Source organism: Embiotoca jacksoni, unplaced genomic scaffold (genome assembly GCF_022577435.1).
Source record: "Embiotoca jacksoni isolate LCO1_2020_lvr unplaced genomic scaffold, fEmbJac1.0.p SCAF_31, whole genome shotgun sequence".
NCBI classification, from domain to species: Eukaryota; Metazoa; Chordata; class Actinopteri; family Embiotocidae; genus Embiotoca; species Embiotoca jacksoni.
The window spans coordinates 3,865,943-3,884,522 of record NW_027185383.1 but is presented as its reverse complement, the minus strand read 5'-3'; the positions used below and the strand labels follow the sequence as shown (position 1 = coordinate 3,884,522).

The window sequence follows — 18,580 nt, the reverse complement described above, 5'->3', positions numbered from 1 at the left end:
TTGGATGCTTCCTCAGACTATCCTTTTTTCAAGTTGTTGTCTGAGTGTTAACAAACATATTAGACAGTTGTATTTATAAGTTATGCAGTATTTACTGGTTATATTACATCCGTAAAGGGAATAAAAATGCAGCCACAATAGTAGCAGTAGGGACGAAAAGTAGAGTAACTCTATACATGGAAAAAATATAGCTTTTAATCATATATATATATATATATATATATATATAGCATTTAATCATATATATATATATATATATATATATATATATATATATATATAGAGAGAGAGAGAGAGAGAGAGAGAGATAGCAGCATCGAGACATACAGAAACAGTCAATTCTCTTTTTTATTGTGCTCATATGCTATATCTCAACCAGACTGTGACAAATCTGTCTCATCTGTGATCCATTCAGTGGCACCGGGCTGTAAGAGTTTGGCCCCCGGGGCACACTTCCCACCCAGCGAGCTCGGAAAGACAAAATCAAATCGGTAGTTTTGCCGAGGGAACACTGGCCGACCTTTGACCTCCTTCTCCCATCTCAGAAGCACTTGTTCAGAGCTGAAGAGTGGGGAGCTGGTGTGTGTGTGTGTGTGTGTGTGTGTGTGTGTGTGTGTGTGTGTGTGTGTGTGTGTGTGTGTGTGTGTGTGTGTGTGTGTGTGTGTGTGCGCGTGAGTGTGTATGAATAGATACTTCAGCATGCAGAAAGATCGGACCTGATGTGAAATTCAAATGTGCTTATAGGCAGATCTGCAAGCTGAATTATTGAAATTGAGAAAGGCTAACACATGAGCAAGTTTAATGTGAGGAAAGAGAGGAGAGAGGAGAGGAGAGGAGAGGAGAGGAGAGGAGAGGAGAGGAGAGGAGAGGAGAGGAGAAGAGATGAAACAAAGAGCACAGGCTTGTCTATTTTTAGTTTCTGCTTTCAGTTTATTATTTAGAAATAAAAGAAAGTGATAAAACATTTAGGAAATGCATGTCACACATGATTTCTCTCTTTTTATTCCAATAATTTTAGTTTTAGTTTACAGTACCTGTACAGCTTGAGGATGACGGTGCCATACATGATCGCAAAACCCAGGAGGCGAACCCACCTCAGGAGGATACATCGAAATACACTGGGATTGAAGTACAAGATCATCACCTACGGAGACGTACAGCAGTGTTAGTGTACAGACACACACTGATTACATTTTCTGTTTTTTTCTTTTTCTTTGCGAGTGGAGAATCATAGCTGTCACATTGCTCTCATCTTCACCAGAAAGAAATCAGAAATTAAAATGAGGTGAGTCTGCAGCGGCGAAAAGCTGAGCTGGAGGCAGATTTGGCCTCGCCGATATCTCACGCCTCCACAGCTCCCACCAACACCTCTGAGCTGTATGTTGTTCATATGTCAGCTGCCAGAACACATTCGATGCGAGAGTTTGAAGGGTTGCCTCTTATATCAGTGGAGATGTTTCACGATCCAGTTCTCCATGTGATATAAGATGAGTATGTTTTTTCGCATGTTGATGTGTTTCTGCGAGTGTGCGGCCCAAGTCTCCATGTTTTGTCTCTCTATGTGGTTTGCAATCGAGCCAAGAAGTTGCCGATGGCTCCTAAAATGTCTGTCAATGATTTTCTGCTGCTATGAGGTTTGTTTGCACCTTTTACCGCTGCAGACGAGACTGTCTCACACACAAAGCTGTGAAGATCAGAGCTTTGTTATTTTCTTCTGTTACAGCTGCATTTCATTTCATTTGGTGTGCAGCTCAGCGGGAAGCCACACGTTAAATCTCCAGTGACCTGAGTCCTACATTCTGCTGTGACGATCTGCTGCGGTGACTCTCAGCTCATTTCCGCCGAAGCTAAAAAAAAACCTGTATCACCCACTTAGTGGATACACACCGTCCACACGGTTTAAGAATGATCCCTCTCTGAGTTAGCCGATAATCCTGCTATTAAATGTCGTCTAAATGAATTCAAACAAAGTGTTTTTGAAGACCATTTTGTTGTCTCTTAGAACTTATGGGCACAAACTATAATGTCTTTTTTGCACACTGAACAAATCAAAGTACAGCAAATGGGACAAAACTAAAAAGTTAATGGTACTTTTAAAAGAGCCGTTTGAGCCATATGATGCTGTGACCAATCATGTCAGAAGGCCACAGTGTTTAGTTGAGCAGTTGTATAGCTGATCCAAATGGTTACACTCAATGGTAAGGTAAAAAGCCAGCCAAAAATGAGGAGGCAATAATTTATATCATGATATGAAGCCAAAGTGTGTAACACAACCATCAAGCCACTTGGCAAATACATGTTTTGCCTTGTGTAGGCATGAAAAGTTAAGGTGTTTTAGTGTTTGCAAGATTTTAGTCTGAGACAAATTGAGTTATTTTTCCTCAGTAACACTATGCACATCATGTAAGTTACTTAACGTACATTAAGAAAGTTAAATATGATACCCTTACAGAGAAAATAAGAATTTCAAAAAAACTCGTGATCACATGGTTTAAAACACTTTCAAGGTGTAATGTGTGAAGTCCATGTTGTTTACCATGTGAAAACCTTTCCACATATTTTTCCCATGTTATGTTGCAACATGTGGTAAACATGTGTCATACATGTATTACATGTGTCCCATGTGGAAAACATGAGAAACTCTTGTTTTTTCTGAGGTTATGAATGGAACTTATTCATTTTACCTGAAGGTAACTCACATTGACTGTTTGTTCCATTCAGCCACCTCTGACTTCCTCCCTCATACAGACTCATACGGATGAGTATCTGAGGTTGTGTAACCATGGCTCCTACGATGTAACATTTTCATAGTCAGTAATGTATGTTTTCATCAATTTAATTTAACAAAGTCAACAGTATCGTCATAATATTTAGGGAGGCACTTACAAAATGTAAATGAATGTCAACCGGATCAGCGGAACTGTGAACATGGTTTTTCCTCACTTGAAAAAGAAAATGGCATGGCGAAGCATTATTCTGGTGCGCTCCGGAGGCACTTCACCGATGCTCATACTTGCGTGTCCTTTTCACACTTAGATGAATGGAGGGCATTCATAGTGTTGCACTCTTCTGTACAACACAACTTTCTGACATCAGGAGTAGCTGTTCAACATAAAGCAGTTCTGGTGAAGTGAATACTGGGCCCTCAGCCTAACTGAACCCACATCAACAGATATCACACATGATAATAATGCATCATGATAATAATGCATAATAAATCTATCAGGATCCACCACTTATGTTGCATACCTGTGAATGCCTGCTTAAATGTAGAGGTGCGGGTTGGTATGTGTAGGCTTTACACCAAAGATCAATTCAACTACAATTACTTTCTCACATTTTTCTTATCTGTTTCCTGTCTACATGTGTTAACACTGTGACTCGCCCTTCTTACAGTGCAACACATTAAACTGTCCAGCTGGGGAGGTTGGCGATAACAGTGTATTTAAATACTATACTGTTGATCATATATTTGCTTTCCAGTAATCATAGGTAATAGTTTACCCATCTTTATATTTATCATGCGCTCAGACATAATCATGTAAATGATATTATATGCAGTATCCCAGAAGAAAACAGGGATGGATTTATCCCTGCTCTAATATGAAGTCTGGGCACTCTGGAGACAGCAGCTACCCAGAGTAATTAAGCTTAAGTAACAACAGCACCTGTAACCTTGTTTTCCTGTTCAGAAAAGAAGCAGAACATCTGTGGCAAACTCAGCAAAGCAAGCAGCCAACCCCGAGGCTGCAGCAGTCTGGCAGTGAGATGTATCAAATAAAAGGGAAACCGAAGTCTAATTGGGAATATGAATCACACTTTGCAATCTATGATACCTGCAGAAGTGCATGGTAAAGGCTGCGCTACAAAGACGGGATTATGAAACGACAAGAATATCAAATCTATAATATAACATCTAATGCAGCTATTCCTGAACAGCTGCACGACACGTTACAAGTAAGTAAGTTGAAGGAAGACTCAGAGCAAAAGTCACAGGAAGAAGAGCGGTGAACTAATCTTCATCTTATTTCTCCCTCGTTATCATCGGGATTTTGCCGTGTTTGTTGCATAATCTAACACAGTCTTAAAACTGGCAATATATATATATCACCCAGCTGTCATAACACCCCTGTTTTCAGTCTTCAGTCTGTGCAGTCTGAGCTCAGCTCTGGTATCTATCCATCTCTTTTACCTCCTGATTAAGATTGTCACACACAGAGTCAAACCTCGGAGACCAGCAGCAACACTTTCCCTCCATCCACAATCTTCATCACAACCTTGCAGTGCCAGAGTCTGTTATTGGTATTCTGGTCGTGAGCGTGGGGAGCTGAGTCCGTTTTATACCCAAGGAAAGGAATTATGTCTGTTCCTTATTAATGCCGCAGCCCAGAATCTGATAAATTAGACTGAGACTAGTGGAAAATAAATCATTTTTGTTACCAAAAAAAGAATTCCTCCATTTAACAAAAGCAATTTCTAAAATTGGGACAATTCAGAAGACATCCTTAACATGACTCATCACTTCTATACCAATTAGGTGCTGTACTGAAAACAAATATTTTTATTTCCAGGAATAGTCTATGTAAATGTACTAAAGTAACTTTTCAGGAGTTAAAACTAAACTTTTATGGACTTTTGTCATTGAGCTTTTTTGAGTGTTATTTATTATCTGTTATAACTTTTCAAAATTTTGGGAAAATGTTACATAGAAATTGGTAACAGTAACAGCCAAAAATGATCTGAATATTTCCAGATGTAAACATTGTCTCAGGTAGGACCCTCAAACCTGCCACCAGATGTAGAAAAACTCTGCTTGAGGGACAGACATGAGATCGGTGTCAATCTTCTCATCTCACTTTCAAGTAGAAGTGTAGTTCATAAATGCTGAGCAACTTATTTGGTCATTAGTTTGATAACACAATTATATTCTTCCTCCCGCCCCTACAGAAAAAAACCCCGCATGAATTTCCCGTGTTTTCCACGTGTGATCACATGTATGACTATTGTTTACCACGTTGTAACATACAGTATGATAACATGAAAAAATATATAGACAAGTTTTCACATGGAAATCTACACGGTCTTTACACATTACACCATGAAAATGTTGAAAACCACATGTTAACCATGGGTCAAACATGTGTCACGTGTTCACACCAGTTTTTGCAAATGTGAAATTCATGTGTTTTTTTCTGTAAGGGCGGCTTATGTGAAGTAGCATCTTGCTTGTAACTGTTAATATCAAATTAAACACCAGAGCAGACAAATACACGAAGACATAAAAGTGTACAAGACAGACAGAAAACAAAACAACCCTGAACTATTATTCAATTATTTGTCTTTCTCTTGTCCTTCTTGTCCCTCCTGCCTCACCCTCACACTAACCTGCGTTTCAGGATTAGCCTGCCTTGCACTTTTATCTCTTTACCTCCTGAGTAAACATCCAGTCTTCCAGCTCTCTGGTCGACATTTTAAACCAAAACAATAAATCACCTCCACAAAAACAAGAGGTAAAAGTAGGCCACACTGCTTCTTACACCCACATGAACGCACACATGCAAATCCACGCTCGCAAAAACGTGAAGCCACCAAAACACACTCATCGTCCGTCCTCAATTCTGCCTACACACTTACACACACACGTAGAAATAGTCCAGACACAAACAGCGTCACACCCTTTCTGCAGCACTACCCATGTGAACTACAGAGTCACAGGGGACGGCAATAAAAAGCCACATTTTTATATATCGCCCAGAAGTGAAGGTGGCCCTTCTGGTTAGCGTCCAACCTCCTTCATCAATTAATCAGCAGAAGTATTTTTAAAACAACTTGTGCAAGAACTTGATGGACTGTTTAAAAATGCAGTGAGCATCGGAGCGGAGCAGCTGCATCTGAGGAGGCTTGTGGTGGCAGCAGGGAGAGAGAGAGGAAAAAAAGAAAAGAAAGACAGCTCCAGCTACAAACGTTGAGACTGCAGGAGAGGAAGTAGACACAAAGGTGAGCCGGCGAGAGAACATGCAGAGGAGGCAATGAAAGGAAAACAAGAGGGAAGTGGGGGCAGGAAAAAAAAAAGTAGAGACGAGTAGGAAAGGTGCAAAGAAATGCAGGAAAAAGACAAACAGTGGCGCGGAGGGGGAAAGTGTTTCCAAGTGTGTGTGTGTGTGTGTGTGTGTGTGTGTGTGTGTGTGTGTGTGTGTGTGTGTGTGTGTGTGTGTGCGTGTGTGTGCGTGTGTGTGCGTGTGTGTGTGTGTGTGTGAACAGATGAGAGTGGCAGGATATTTTTGGGACTGAAGTTATCCTTGGGGTAAACCGGGGAGAGGAGCGATGGAAGTAAGGTGTGGTCACGCAAGGAAAGACCTACGATACCGGTGGCCCGCACGAAAACCAGCACCATGTATTCTGGTGGAAATCTCCTGCCTGTACACTCCAGTAACTTCAGAATACAAAGTAATCCTTTATCCCAAGAGGCAGCTGAGCGCTCCGAAGTTCTTTCTCCTCAACAGATTTTGTTTAGTTTTTTTCCCTGCCTAAAAAATGGCTACCATCCAGCCATCAGGCTTTGTGTTTGAGGATGAGTAGTGGCTCGCTGTTGGCAGGCTGCAAAGTATTTGAAGGGGAGTGAATTCCCCGGCTACATCAAATCTCCCCGTTACCGCGGCCCGCAGGTTTCTTCCATCTGTTTCCCTTCTAAAGATGGGCTTCTGACGCGCCACTCCAGGTGCACTGTGGGCTGTGTGCACAAGTGGAAACACACATATACAATGCATATTGGCGCCCGCCCACATCGAGCCGCTCACACATACAGACAACACAAAGGCTGGCAAAGACACACACACACACACAGAACGAGATACAATCGTACCGTACGTGCGGCGAGTGTGATGTCCAACTGTGTGTTAGTGTCCAGACAATGATCAGAAGAACAGTACTACAACAGCATCAGGCTTCAACGGAAGAACTAGGCCAGGTTTATTGTCTTATTTACATAGTAATGTACTGTTTTATGAACTAAAAGAGCAGCAGTACATCTTAACAACAATACCTTTAAACTTTTTCAAGAAACTATTTCATATGAAAATGTATACCTTGACCTCTCTCCCTCTTTCATTTCAAAGTTAAAATCTTGTTAGATGGCTTCTGTCTGTGTCAAAATGTTTTTGTAACTTTCTGAAATCAACAGGTGTCCTGAGGTTCTCGAGTCAGATCCCTTCTTCAGTCCCTGTTTGTGGCAATTTCTATGTGATCAACTGAGTGCAAAACCTATGAATGTCTTCGAGGACAGACTTTGAAAATGTGTGCTGTCATCCACAGGTTTAAGCATTGTTATGTCCCCCTATCTTAATGACGACTGGCTTCAACTGTGCTCTCCAGAGTGGCCTATCAGATCAGGTAAATAATTTGTCTGCAAGGGACTGACAAGAAAAAATTGCATGGATGTAATAAAGTGTTACTGAATTAGTAAAAGTTGCATCAGTTATATGGAGTAATGCAAACTCAACATCCGCCTGCTGCTTCGTAGTTAGACCGCTGAACTGAAAAGATATTTGGTGTTTATTTTTGTGAAGCCTTTAGAGGAAAACAATGCATTTGTTTTGCCTTTATGTTAGTACTTATCATTCAACAAAAATGTCTATGAAGCAAGACAACTGTCATTTACATGATTTCATGATCACGATGAGGCCAATCATTGATTGACTTCTTTAATAAAACAGTGAGAGTTTATTTGGCTGCATTGAAAACAGACACACGAGTTAATCTACTCTGATGTATTTGTGACAAAATAGCTGCTAAACGTTGCCTCCAGAATTCTTAAATATTAAACCGCCCGTCACCACAATCAACAAGAATCAGACAACAACTTCAAGAAGAGCTGCGGGAGTGACAAAGTGATTAGTGAATTGAGGGTGCCGTGTAGGATCAAAACAGAGACTTACTGGAAAGTCGAGCAGCAACGCCCCGAACAAGATGGCTTCCAGCAGAATGAGACCAGATGTACGGATACTCTGTTAATGGGGAAAGAGATACAGAAAACTCATCAATCAGTGAAAGGGAGAGGGGGGGTTATTTATGGATTGGCATGCTGAAGAAGACTGAAAAATTATCCGTGTGATGTTATCAGACGGATTTCAGATAGCGACTTGATGTAGCGGCAGCACAGATTAATGATGAGAGAATAAGCCTGACGGGCACGCTGAAGTTTTTGTAACGTTGCTGCTGTTTGTGAGTGTTTTTGGTGTTTGTCCTGAGTGTTTGTAATTCCTCTCTTGTACGTGCTTTGTCCTTCAGGGCCGCCGTAGTTTACTCTTCTAATTCTCCTCCTGTAAATCTCACTTCACTGTTTGTTCAAACCGAGTGTTATGATGAGTTGTAACTCCATCCTACACGCCACTACTTGAAAATGCAAATGTTAAATCATCAGCTCTTTCAAAGCAAACACAAAGAGGAGCTTGATAAACGTATATGTTTTAATGGTTTGCCTTTCCCTGAAACAATGAGTGACAAGTGAACTTTTCTGGGTTGCATTTAATCACCCACATTACCACATGGAAGATTTTTTTTTTTGCATTTGTTTTATATATGTAAATCCAGAGAGCCCCGGGGATATTTCTTGTGAATTGAAGAAATGAGGGAGATTCTGAGGCAACAACACAAATGTCTATAAAAAGCTCACCAGGAAAGATTTCACTCAACATTGCCTGCAGACTAGTTATAATTATCCTACAGTGTGAGGAGCTCATATCTATTTCACTTTATTCTATTGGCAGAGTGTGTAATGTGAAGCTACTTTGTTGTAAACCTGAGAGTACTGGAGGGGAGGGCGCAGGTAAAGGTATGGTGGATGGTAATTATGTCACAGTGTATTATAAATACAATGAAGCGTTATAAACCGAACAGGGTTGTCTTTACTTTGGCTTGGATTAATGAAGGTGTCCTTTGGAAAATCAATTTGCACTGCTGTTAAATGCAGTAGTATGTCGTAAATGCAGAATTAAATGGTTTGAAGGAGAGCACATATTAATTTAAGACGTGTTACTCTTCTGAGGTATAAATTAAAATTGAGTTACAGTGTAAAAGCAACCAGTTCTCATCGTAGGGCGTCAAATACTCCCGTTATGACACAACCTGCTGCAGAAGAGAGTCTTTGGTTTGGGCGGCAAACACCACATGATTAGGGTCAAGAAAAGATCCTGGTTTGGGTTAAACGTGACATGGTCCCAATTTTGTTATTCTTAACCAACCAAAACTAGTTTGCTAGGGTTAAGAACGGATCGTAGTTCGGGTCAAAATAACGAATTTAACATAAGTAACGTTACGTACATCATTTAAGTTACTCCGCACACATTAGTTAAGTTTAATGCATTATGTTATGTAAGTAACTTCATTATGTGTACTTTTTCTTTCCTCTATTTTTGATCAAATTTGAAATAGCAGAATATTGAGAAAGCATACACATAACAAATTAAAACAAATTCAATTACACTGCTGTCCCATTGTAAATACATGTATAGAAAACAAAAAAACACAAAGGGGAGAAATTTACTATTACACAAAAGGCTTCATGAACAAATTAAGATCAATCTACTCCAATACAGGTTTTTATTGGCACATACATTGAACATATGTTCTGAGGGGGAACCACTCTTTCACAAACTCATCTAATGTTACTCTCAAAAAAAAAATCCACTTTGACTTTTGCTCGCTCACAGACTTGAACACCAGTCTCCTATGTGACAGCTGCGTTTGACCTCCTCTCTATGTGGACTCTGTCGCTCTCTTTAATCCGTCATGTCGCCTCCTTTGGGTGGTGATGGTGCAGACGCCAAAGGGCACCTTGTGTGTATCTCTTTGACCTCATCTGCTTTGACAAAATGGTGGTATTTAACTGACAAAGCTCTTTCGTCCTTTAGGTTGAGGACAAAAACTAAAACTGCTGCTTAATCCTGAGCAATTATTTGAATGTAATTCCTTTAACTAAATAAACCAGTGTCTGCAGGTCATCTGTAATAAGGCCTTCTGGATTGTCCGTCATGGCTTTTAGCACTCAGCCCTGCTGAGGGTTGATGAACCACAGCACAGCGGTTTAGAAAGTCCCTTGACTTAATCTTGATTGATCTCAAGTTTAACCCCTGACCTTTTATCCATGTTCTATAAGTACAAATATTTTGCAGTGAAACACAAACATTTCCAATCACTGTAAAATAAAATGTAACTTTATGGGATTTAATATTATACTACTGCAAAGATCGAGGATGCACAGAAATGTTTTCTAAAGGCCATAATACATGGAAAAAAAGTTTTAGATGATCATTAGTATGGGTAAAGTTCCAAAAACTTTGGATCAATAAAGCAATCCAGTAACAGATCTTTGTTTGGGTCGCATTAGTCTTCAGTTTGCTTAAACAATTAATGGGAGACAGTGTGTGAAGATATGCAGGACAGAAATGTGGTGACCTTTGACCATTTAGAATTGCTTTATCTAGTAGATTCCCGATCTGGTTTGTATCTCTAACTTTCTGTTGAACAAGAAGAGACTCTGATGACATCACTAGTCATGTCATAACTCCCTCAAGAGCCACAAAAGACATTATATACCTCAGTAGTTCTCCTTAATATTTGTAATATGATTTGTAATTTGATGTACTTTGCATCCATCGCTCTTCCACAGTGACCCCTGCCCTCCTCACCTTGTTCCTCCTGAAGTGGTAGACCACCACCATGCCCGCCAGGTCCAGCACCATGCACAGACCCTGGAAGGAGGCCACGGCCAGCCGCAGGATGCCGTCCTCCTGCACCAGGCAGGGTGTGTCGTCCCGGCAGTAGGGGCAGCCATCACGGCACGGCAGGCACTTGCTGGACGTTTCGGAGGCCTCGTCTCTGTTAGAGCCCTGCTGCTCCTTACCTGAAGATGCGGAGACACTTTAGTTATGTCTCATTATCAAATATCGAAATATTAATGTAACACAATGATGGGAAGCCTTTTGAAATGTTCATATCCACATCTGAGAACACAGGTGTGATTGTGTTTTCAATGATTATCTCTGTAATTAATAAGCATGTAGCTGTCACACGCTAACTCCTTATTAAATGCTCAGTTAATCAATTTGAAGGAGTAGAAATCATCAATCCCATAAATCAAAAAGCCTTGGGGTGATAATTACAAGAATACAGCCGTTAATTAAGCAGCTGAGGGAATAATGAAGGAGAGGAAGATTAAATATTGTGACAAGGCTCTCCTCATCAATCTGGGGTGCATGATTGTTGTTATAGCAGCACATTAAACACTTTTATCACTGCTCTCCCTGGATAACCTTTTCCACCCTCACATTTGGCATTTCTGGTTTTTGGAACCTCAATTTAATCAATTAAAGACACAACCAAAGAAGCTAAAAATAGAATGTTTAATTGTACGATGTCTGCTGTGGTGGGATTTGGAATCAATCTGTAGTTTAAATCCTTCATTGTTACCACACACACAGTATGCAGCTCCTCTGGAAAACGATGTTTGATAAGCATGTAATTCCTCCATAAGTCCCAGAGCTCATACAGTATGCAACGCACTGTGCTGAAGTTGCACGGCGCCTGCAGAGGAGCATGACTGCCAGAGAGTGTGCTCGAAGTACTGGGACAAAGGTTAAACAAGTCAAGCAGGATTTGACTGGTCACTTTACAGACGATGAATTTATCAACCAGTGTCACATGAAGAGGTTTTCTTTTTCCAGCGAGTCTCACTGTGTTTGAGGGTTTAAAAAAGAAGGAAAGGAGGGGGAAAATAAAATAAAAAATTTGCTGTGAATTTTTTATGCATTCACAATGTGAATTGAATTCATGGCCAGGATCTAATTATCTGTATTTATGTCAGTATTTAGATATATAATGGGTATCATGCAAACTTGGATTACACTGAAGCTGCTTTTTTTTCACCAATAAAATACTTTCTGCCATTTATACTCCTCATATGTATATCTGGTTGCCTGCAAACAAAAATAAATATAAAATATATTAAAAATGTACCTAAATTTAAAAAATAACAATAACAGTGTGGGTGGACAACAATAGTGTAAAAAGCAAGCGGCAACCAACAGTGTTGTGACCCACTGGTTTGTGAACTACTGTTATGAGGCCATTTTTTTAGGGCAGATTTTTTAAATAATGATAAGATTATTTGCAGATGAACTGCCAGAAAACTAATAAGGAGTGACTTCTTCTAACAATACCATAAGAACTTGAGGAAAAAAATTTAATGACTTTGAATTTTATGAGAGAAGTTAAATGGGAGTATCGGGACCTGGAGGCTTTTTGGAGCCAACCCCTAGTGGTATTGCACTTTTTGGCACTTCCGCATCTGCCTCATTTTACAGACCCAGAAGCAACATCCACCTCAATATACAATGTATGGTGAAAAGTATTGAAAAGCAAGAAGTAAGAAAATCACTGAACCATATTTAGGGAGATCATGACATTTTAGTTTTTGATAAATTGTCATAAAAATAATTGTCATAAAAAATGTGATTGTGGTTCTCTATTCATTTCTGTCATCATTTTTTTGCGGCAGAGCCGTCAAATCACTTCCCCCAAGTTATTTGGCTCTTCTTGTACATCTTATTGAAATGCAGTTGTTCAAAAATTAGAGGTAAAGCGCCTGGAGATAAACAGTTGGTTGCGCCGATGCTCCACTGACCATTAAACCCCAGCAGAGGCAGGGGAGGAGCAACAAAATTACATAATCAAAAGAGCACGAGTCAAACTAAAATGACATGGAAATATTGGTGGAAATACGACATCCCTGTTCGTTTTGATTGTGAATTAATTATGCGAAATAATTGTGATCAGCTCAAATAAGTTGATTATGTAATAATGGCGACAGGTCGAACCGTATTGCATAATACCTTTAAAAAGTATATTGTGCAAACAATGAGAGGAGCTCCAGATGAAAATGAAGTTGGCTTGAATATGAAATAAATGAGAAGAATCCTCCCAAAAGACCTTTAAGCATCAAATCATGGTTCCCATGAATAGAAAGAGAAAAAACCTCAGTGAGGTTGTCATTTCTCAACTCAGTTTCACATGTCTGGTGCGGGGCCAGATGTTCACAGTGATACCACACCTCTTTGTTTGGAGTCGGCTGTCATGGGCGGCTACACTTTCAACCCGTTAAACTCACGGGAGTGATCTTCCTTAACTTTATAACTGCAGAGAAGTGTTTTTCAGTAACTAATGATCACTGGTTTTTAAAGCTGCTGTGGTTTTGTTCCTTTTATTTTTGCACAACTTCAGCAACACAGAAACCTCAAGTCTACCTACCCTGCTTAAAAATGCATTAGAGCACACATTTCCTTCCCACAGTCCACGTTTGGATTGAGGAGTGAGCAAAATTCTAAACTTCTAGATAGACTCAAGGGATTGATGCAAAAATGTCTTTCAAAATACATTATAAATATTCTTTTCTCAACGTGCATTTTCTGTCTCTGCAATTTCTCCCAATAGATATATGTCCTTTTGGCCTGCTGCTAGGGAACAATACCAAACCTGTCTCCAGTCAGGTCTGTTTTTCAGGGATGGATTGGGAATAAAACACAGGTTCCAGGAGAGGAAATTGGGGTCGCAAGCTACTGCAACCCACTCTGAGCCACAGTGATTATTAATGAGGTGGTCTGCATGGGGTTTGGAAGAGGAGACTCTTCACAGACTGAGCCATTTGAGCCTCATCACGCTGCATTATCATAAAGCTCCAGCTTAGCATATCAACCCCCCTCTGGGGCGCTGCATTGTTGGAGTCAGGGATGAGAACCACCACAGTTCCTTGATTATCTTGCTCATCAGGGCCGAAGCTTTCTGCCCGAGGACACTGCAGCGCTTTCAGTCAAGCTGTCAGAATACAGACATTCAAATCCAGAGCACGATCAGGGGGCTCAAGTTAAGGATATACTTGAAAACCACAAAGGTGAAAAGCAGAACATTAGTCAGAGAAAGATCCGAAGCCAAGCTGTGCTTACACCTTTAGACTTTACTTGTCTGTCACACCTGCCTGAAAGACAAGGAATAATGGAAAAATGAGAGACATGTTCAGATCTGTGGGATGAACAATAACAACAGACTCCTCACTCAACTGATACCTTGAACACGTCAGACCCACAGCTGTGGAGGAGACCCGCCCCCCTGATAGTTCATTTATCTACTGCGGTAAAGAGCTGCAAATCAGCGTTCTGCTGAAACAATTAAATAATCTGATCGGTCCTGAAAGTTCAGGTCGTAAATTACAGATTTACTACACTGTGTCCAGACATTTACGAATGTGAAAAAGGCCTACGTCGTAAGCAGATTGAGATACCTGATTGATACCTGATGCTTAAACTCCTCCCTCCCGTGCGTTCGTGCATGAAGGAGTCCAGATAGTATCTAACCTCACTTTGCCATGTGCTGATGGGGACATAAACATTGACAAAGACAAATTGGTTGGCAAGTTTGTCACCAATGAAGGAGAGGAGGATGACGTTCTAAAGAGTTTGTTAACTTGCTGGGATTAATTTGTTCTGTGGAGTGTTTATGCACTGAACGAAACTACAGCAGGTTGAGCAGGGAAATTATTCACGAGTGAAACATCCATAATTTATTTGAATTAACTTAAATTTGAATAGGCCTCCAAAGAAGTGTCAGAATGTTAGAAATCTGTTGTTTAAATCTATGTTTACATCTCGGTACCGGTCTGTTTCACGGCCGTGGTTTTGTAGACTGTCTACCTTATATTTAAATAGGCTTTGTACAGTGTTGTGGACCATTGTGTCTACTTAATGTTTGTCATTTTCCTGTAAGAAAGACATAGTGAGACAGTGCCGCTGCCTGTCGCTGTCAGTCAGTAATGGTGCTGAACCAATCTTCAATTAATGCACCAAGTGTCTCACGCTGTCCTTGGTGCTGAAGGATTTGAATGTGAATGGCTACCTGTTTTTGTTATACAGAGGCTTGCTTGACTCAAAAACTGCCAATTATGTGCTTAAAGGGTATTTTATAGATGTGAATTAAACAAAATTTTAATGACTTTATCAGTAGAGCCCCTTCAGTAGGCTCCGCTCCCTCTGTACTGAGAGTTTAGCTCCTCTACTGCCTGGGCATCAACTGTCCAAATGTAGTTTAGGAAAGGCACAGCAGCCCTGTAAACCTTTGTATTTCTCCACATATCGAAGTGATATACTCAAAAAAGAGCTATACTTTTAGGTTTTTTTTGTTACTCTACCTTATTTTAAATTTAAAACTATCTTCATCTTTTTGGGATGTTTTTAGGGTAAAATTTTTACAGAATTCATTCTCATTATTTAATCTATTTAATCATCTTAACGACTTTGATTAGACAACTGTCACTGTCTTTTCTCTGTTAGTTCATCGTATTTCAATTTTCCCCCTCTATTTAGTTTGACTTGTATCACTGCAAATGAGTGACTTCCTCGATGATTCTCTCGAGTGTAAATAAAGGATGAAGTTGACGATAAGTCTAACCATTTATTGCGTGTCAAAATATTTTCAACAGGGAGCATCCAAACCTTTAAAAAGGTATGAATATATTTATAACGCCATTATAATACGAGCCTGGTACCAGGCCCCAAATTCGCTGTGTGAATATATGGCTCTGGCCACGCCCCAATTGAGGATCATTTCCAGTTGCTGCATCGTGATAGGTGTAGACGTTGGGTTAGATTTGAAAGTATTGGAGCAGCTTTTAACCAATCAGGACAGACCAGTATATAACACGTCGTGCACTGAAACTCTGCCACTGCCGACATTGTTGAAACGACGTCAATGCGAACAGGGTTTCCAGACTGTAATTACAGCAAAGACTGAAGCTATGAGCAACAATCAAGTGGAACCAGGCTACTATAGTACACAGGCTAAATAGCTTTAGCCTTCAATATACAAACACCACTGCTCCTATACAGTATGTCCATGTGTTCTATGTGGATCAGTAACGAGTGATATTGGTACACTAGCCTTAGCCATAATCTTTCTGCATCATATAATGAAGTGTTTGTGCCCATGATGTACTTCTGTGTGAAGTAAACAAAAGCAGAAATTTATAAAGTAAATGTGCCAATTTGTACCATTTGAGAAGGGAAAAACTGACAGGCATAGCAACAGTAACTATGTATGGGGCGTGATTTACAAATGATCAAATACAGTGTGAGAAAACCTTTTCTCTGATTTTTTTTTTTTCCCACCAAGATGTGTTTTCTGTCTACACGGGTGCCATATGCTACAACAGGTCTGTGATTCAAAGCCACCTGTGGCTCCCACTGTAGCCCAGAATAGAAACATAGTAGACATTTCCACAAAAAGAACAGTCAAACTCCTTTGACTGGATCTTGAGGTTTCATAACCCCACGGGCCCCAGGATACCCATTCAAAGCTGGAGCATGAATTTCAAACCAAATGTGTGGCTGTCAGATGAAAAAGGAGTGGTTGTTTTTTCCTCCTTTTTTTCAGAAATCCCAAAAGCCTGCTTTTGAAAGATTCAAAGTTTTGATCTGACAGCTCACTGCAATATGCATTTTTATACTACAGAGGGATTTGTAGCCTACTTTTAAAGCCATTCAACGCCACTCGGCTGGGATGGTAAAATCCTCTCCTGCACTGGCACTTGTACTTGTCCAACACAAATCCATGGCCAACGATGGGGGTGCACTAGAAGAAGAAAAAGACACAGATAGACAGGTGGAGATTAATAATTAAAATAAAAAACATAACAGTTCCCCTATTTTGTTTGTAATCAACAAAGATAGCTGCACGGAGGCACAAGTGAGAAGCTGAGGAGGAAATTATGCGTGCGCAAAACAACAGAATGGAGGAGGATGATCGAACAACATGGTCACTCAGCCAACTCAGTTCTGTTTGTACTTCTTGAATCCAACAGCAAGTGGGTGTGAAATGATGAATTCTTTCTGGTCTTTTGGTTGTCAGAATCAGCATGAAATTCACACACCGCGACCGTAAAACCTGTCAGAAATATAAACCTATATAAACCTTCTACACTGGTAAAGGGCGGCACGGTGGTGCAGTAGTTAGCATTGTCGCCTCACAGCCAAAAGGTTCCGGGTTCAAATCCGGTCCTGGGCCTTTCTGTGCGGAGTTTGCATGTTCTCCCTGTGCTTGCGTGGGTTCTCTCCGGGTTCTCCGGCTTCCTCCCATCATCCAAAAACATGCACCTCAGGTCAGGTTACCTGGCGCCGCGCTAGTGGCAGCCTGCTGCAGCATCTCCCCCCCTGAGAGCCCCCCTGCTGTAGTGAAGAAATTTCCCCTCGGGGATTAATAAAGTGTATAAAAAAAAAAAAAAAAAAATCTAAATCTACAAGGACTGCTTTAAGTCAGCTAAAATAAAACAGTCCAGTTGATATCATAATACATCACACACATGAAATTATTAGTCAGTTTATGAAATACACAGACATTAATCAGCAACAGTTTTGATAATCCTTTACTCTTTTAGGTACATTTTTAATAGCAAATGCAAAATTCACAAGGTGCCATTTTTTAAATGTTAAGATCTGGTTGTTTATAATCAAAATTGAGAACATTATCTGCAGTTGACCATCTGACAACTATTTGAAGAAAACCCGCTCTGTAATTGCTCACGAAGTGCAGTAATAAAGTGGAGTGTACTGTATATTTCAGAAATGAAAATAAACCAGAATAGATGTCAAGTAAACATGAAGGCCAGGACATAACTGTTGGTTATGTTGATTGCCATCTTCACACATACACTAATATTTTTAGCAATTCAGGCTTCAACATGTCTCTGTTGAATAGGTGATTATCATCACACATCTGTCCCAAATATATTGGCTAGTTGGGGGCTACTAAAGCTGTTAGTCGGTTGAGGATGCTGTTATTACTCTCACTGATCCAATGTTCAGACAGGGCAAACTGCACCTACCATAGACCAGATGTTTACATTTATTGTGACCTTTAGTAGCTGTAGTAATTAACACTGAAGCAAACGAGGAAGTGAGATGACACCATAAACTGAATATAAAAGTGGACGTAGCTTCCAGGTCTGAGAAGTGAGGCCAATGCGGAAGTGCCATAAAGTGCAATACCACTGAGGGCCACTAGGGGCTGGCTGCAAAGACTCCCATTCAATTCACATTCAGTTCAATAAAAAAAAAATGTACAAGTCATTATGGTGTAATTTTTAGTGGTCCATCGGAAAATAAGCCCATCAATCATTAGATATAAGGCGTCAAAAAGCAGTATGTTTGATGTCGTGTCTGATTAACAGGCGTGTGGTGCAGTCAGGTTACCGCTGTAGGGCGTATTGTCCTCAGGTTCTCAATCAGTTCAAGTTAAATCCACCGCTCATTCCTCCCCAGCTCGTCTAAATTTGGTCATTTCAGGCTCCAGAAAAGCAAGATGGCGACGGACAAAATGCTTAACTCGAGGCTTCAGAATGGTTCACAAACCAATGAGTAACGTCACTGTTGGTTGCCGCTTGGGCAAAAGATAATAAAAAAGTGAGAAAGTTCAAGTCGGGAGGAGGTCGGGTTTGGTCCTGCTTAAAAACAAAAGTCAGCGTTGAGTTATTTTAGAGTGCGTT

At 40.3% G+C, this 18,580-nt stretch overlaps 1 protein-coding gene across 1 annotated transcript in view; it reads right to left on the bottom strand.

Moving 5' to 3' along the window:
• Nucleotides 1–18,580, bottom strand: part of LOC138207302 (metabotropic glycine receptor-like) — a 73,636-nt gene that overhangs the window by 27,885 nt on the left and 27,171 nt on the right. The window contains exons 3-6 of the mRNA XM_069164439.1: nucleotides 16,569–16,671; nucleotides 10,686–10,900; nucleotides 7,935–8,003; nucleotides 1,035–1,144 (exon numbers count right to left, since the gene is read on the bottom strand). Of these exons, the coding sequence (XP_069020540.1) occupies nucleotides 1,035–1,144; nucleotides 7,935–8,003; nucleotides 10,686–10,900; nucleotides 16,569–16,671 (497 nt within the window). The remainder of the gene's footprint in view (nucleotides 1–1,034; nucleotides 1,145–7,934; nucleotides 8,004–10,685; nucleotides 10,901–16,568; nucleotides 16,672–18,580) is intronic.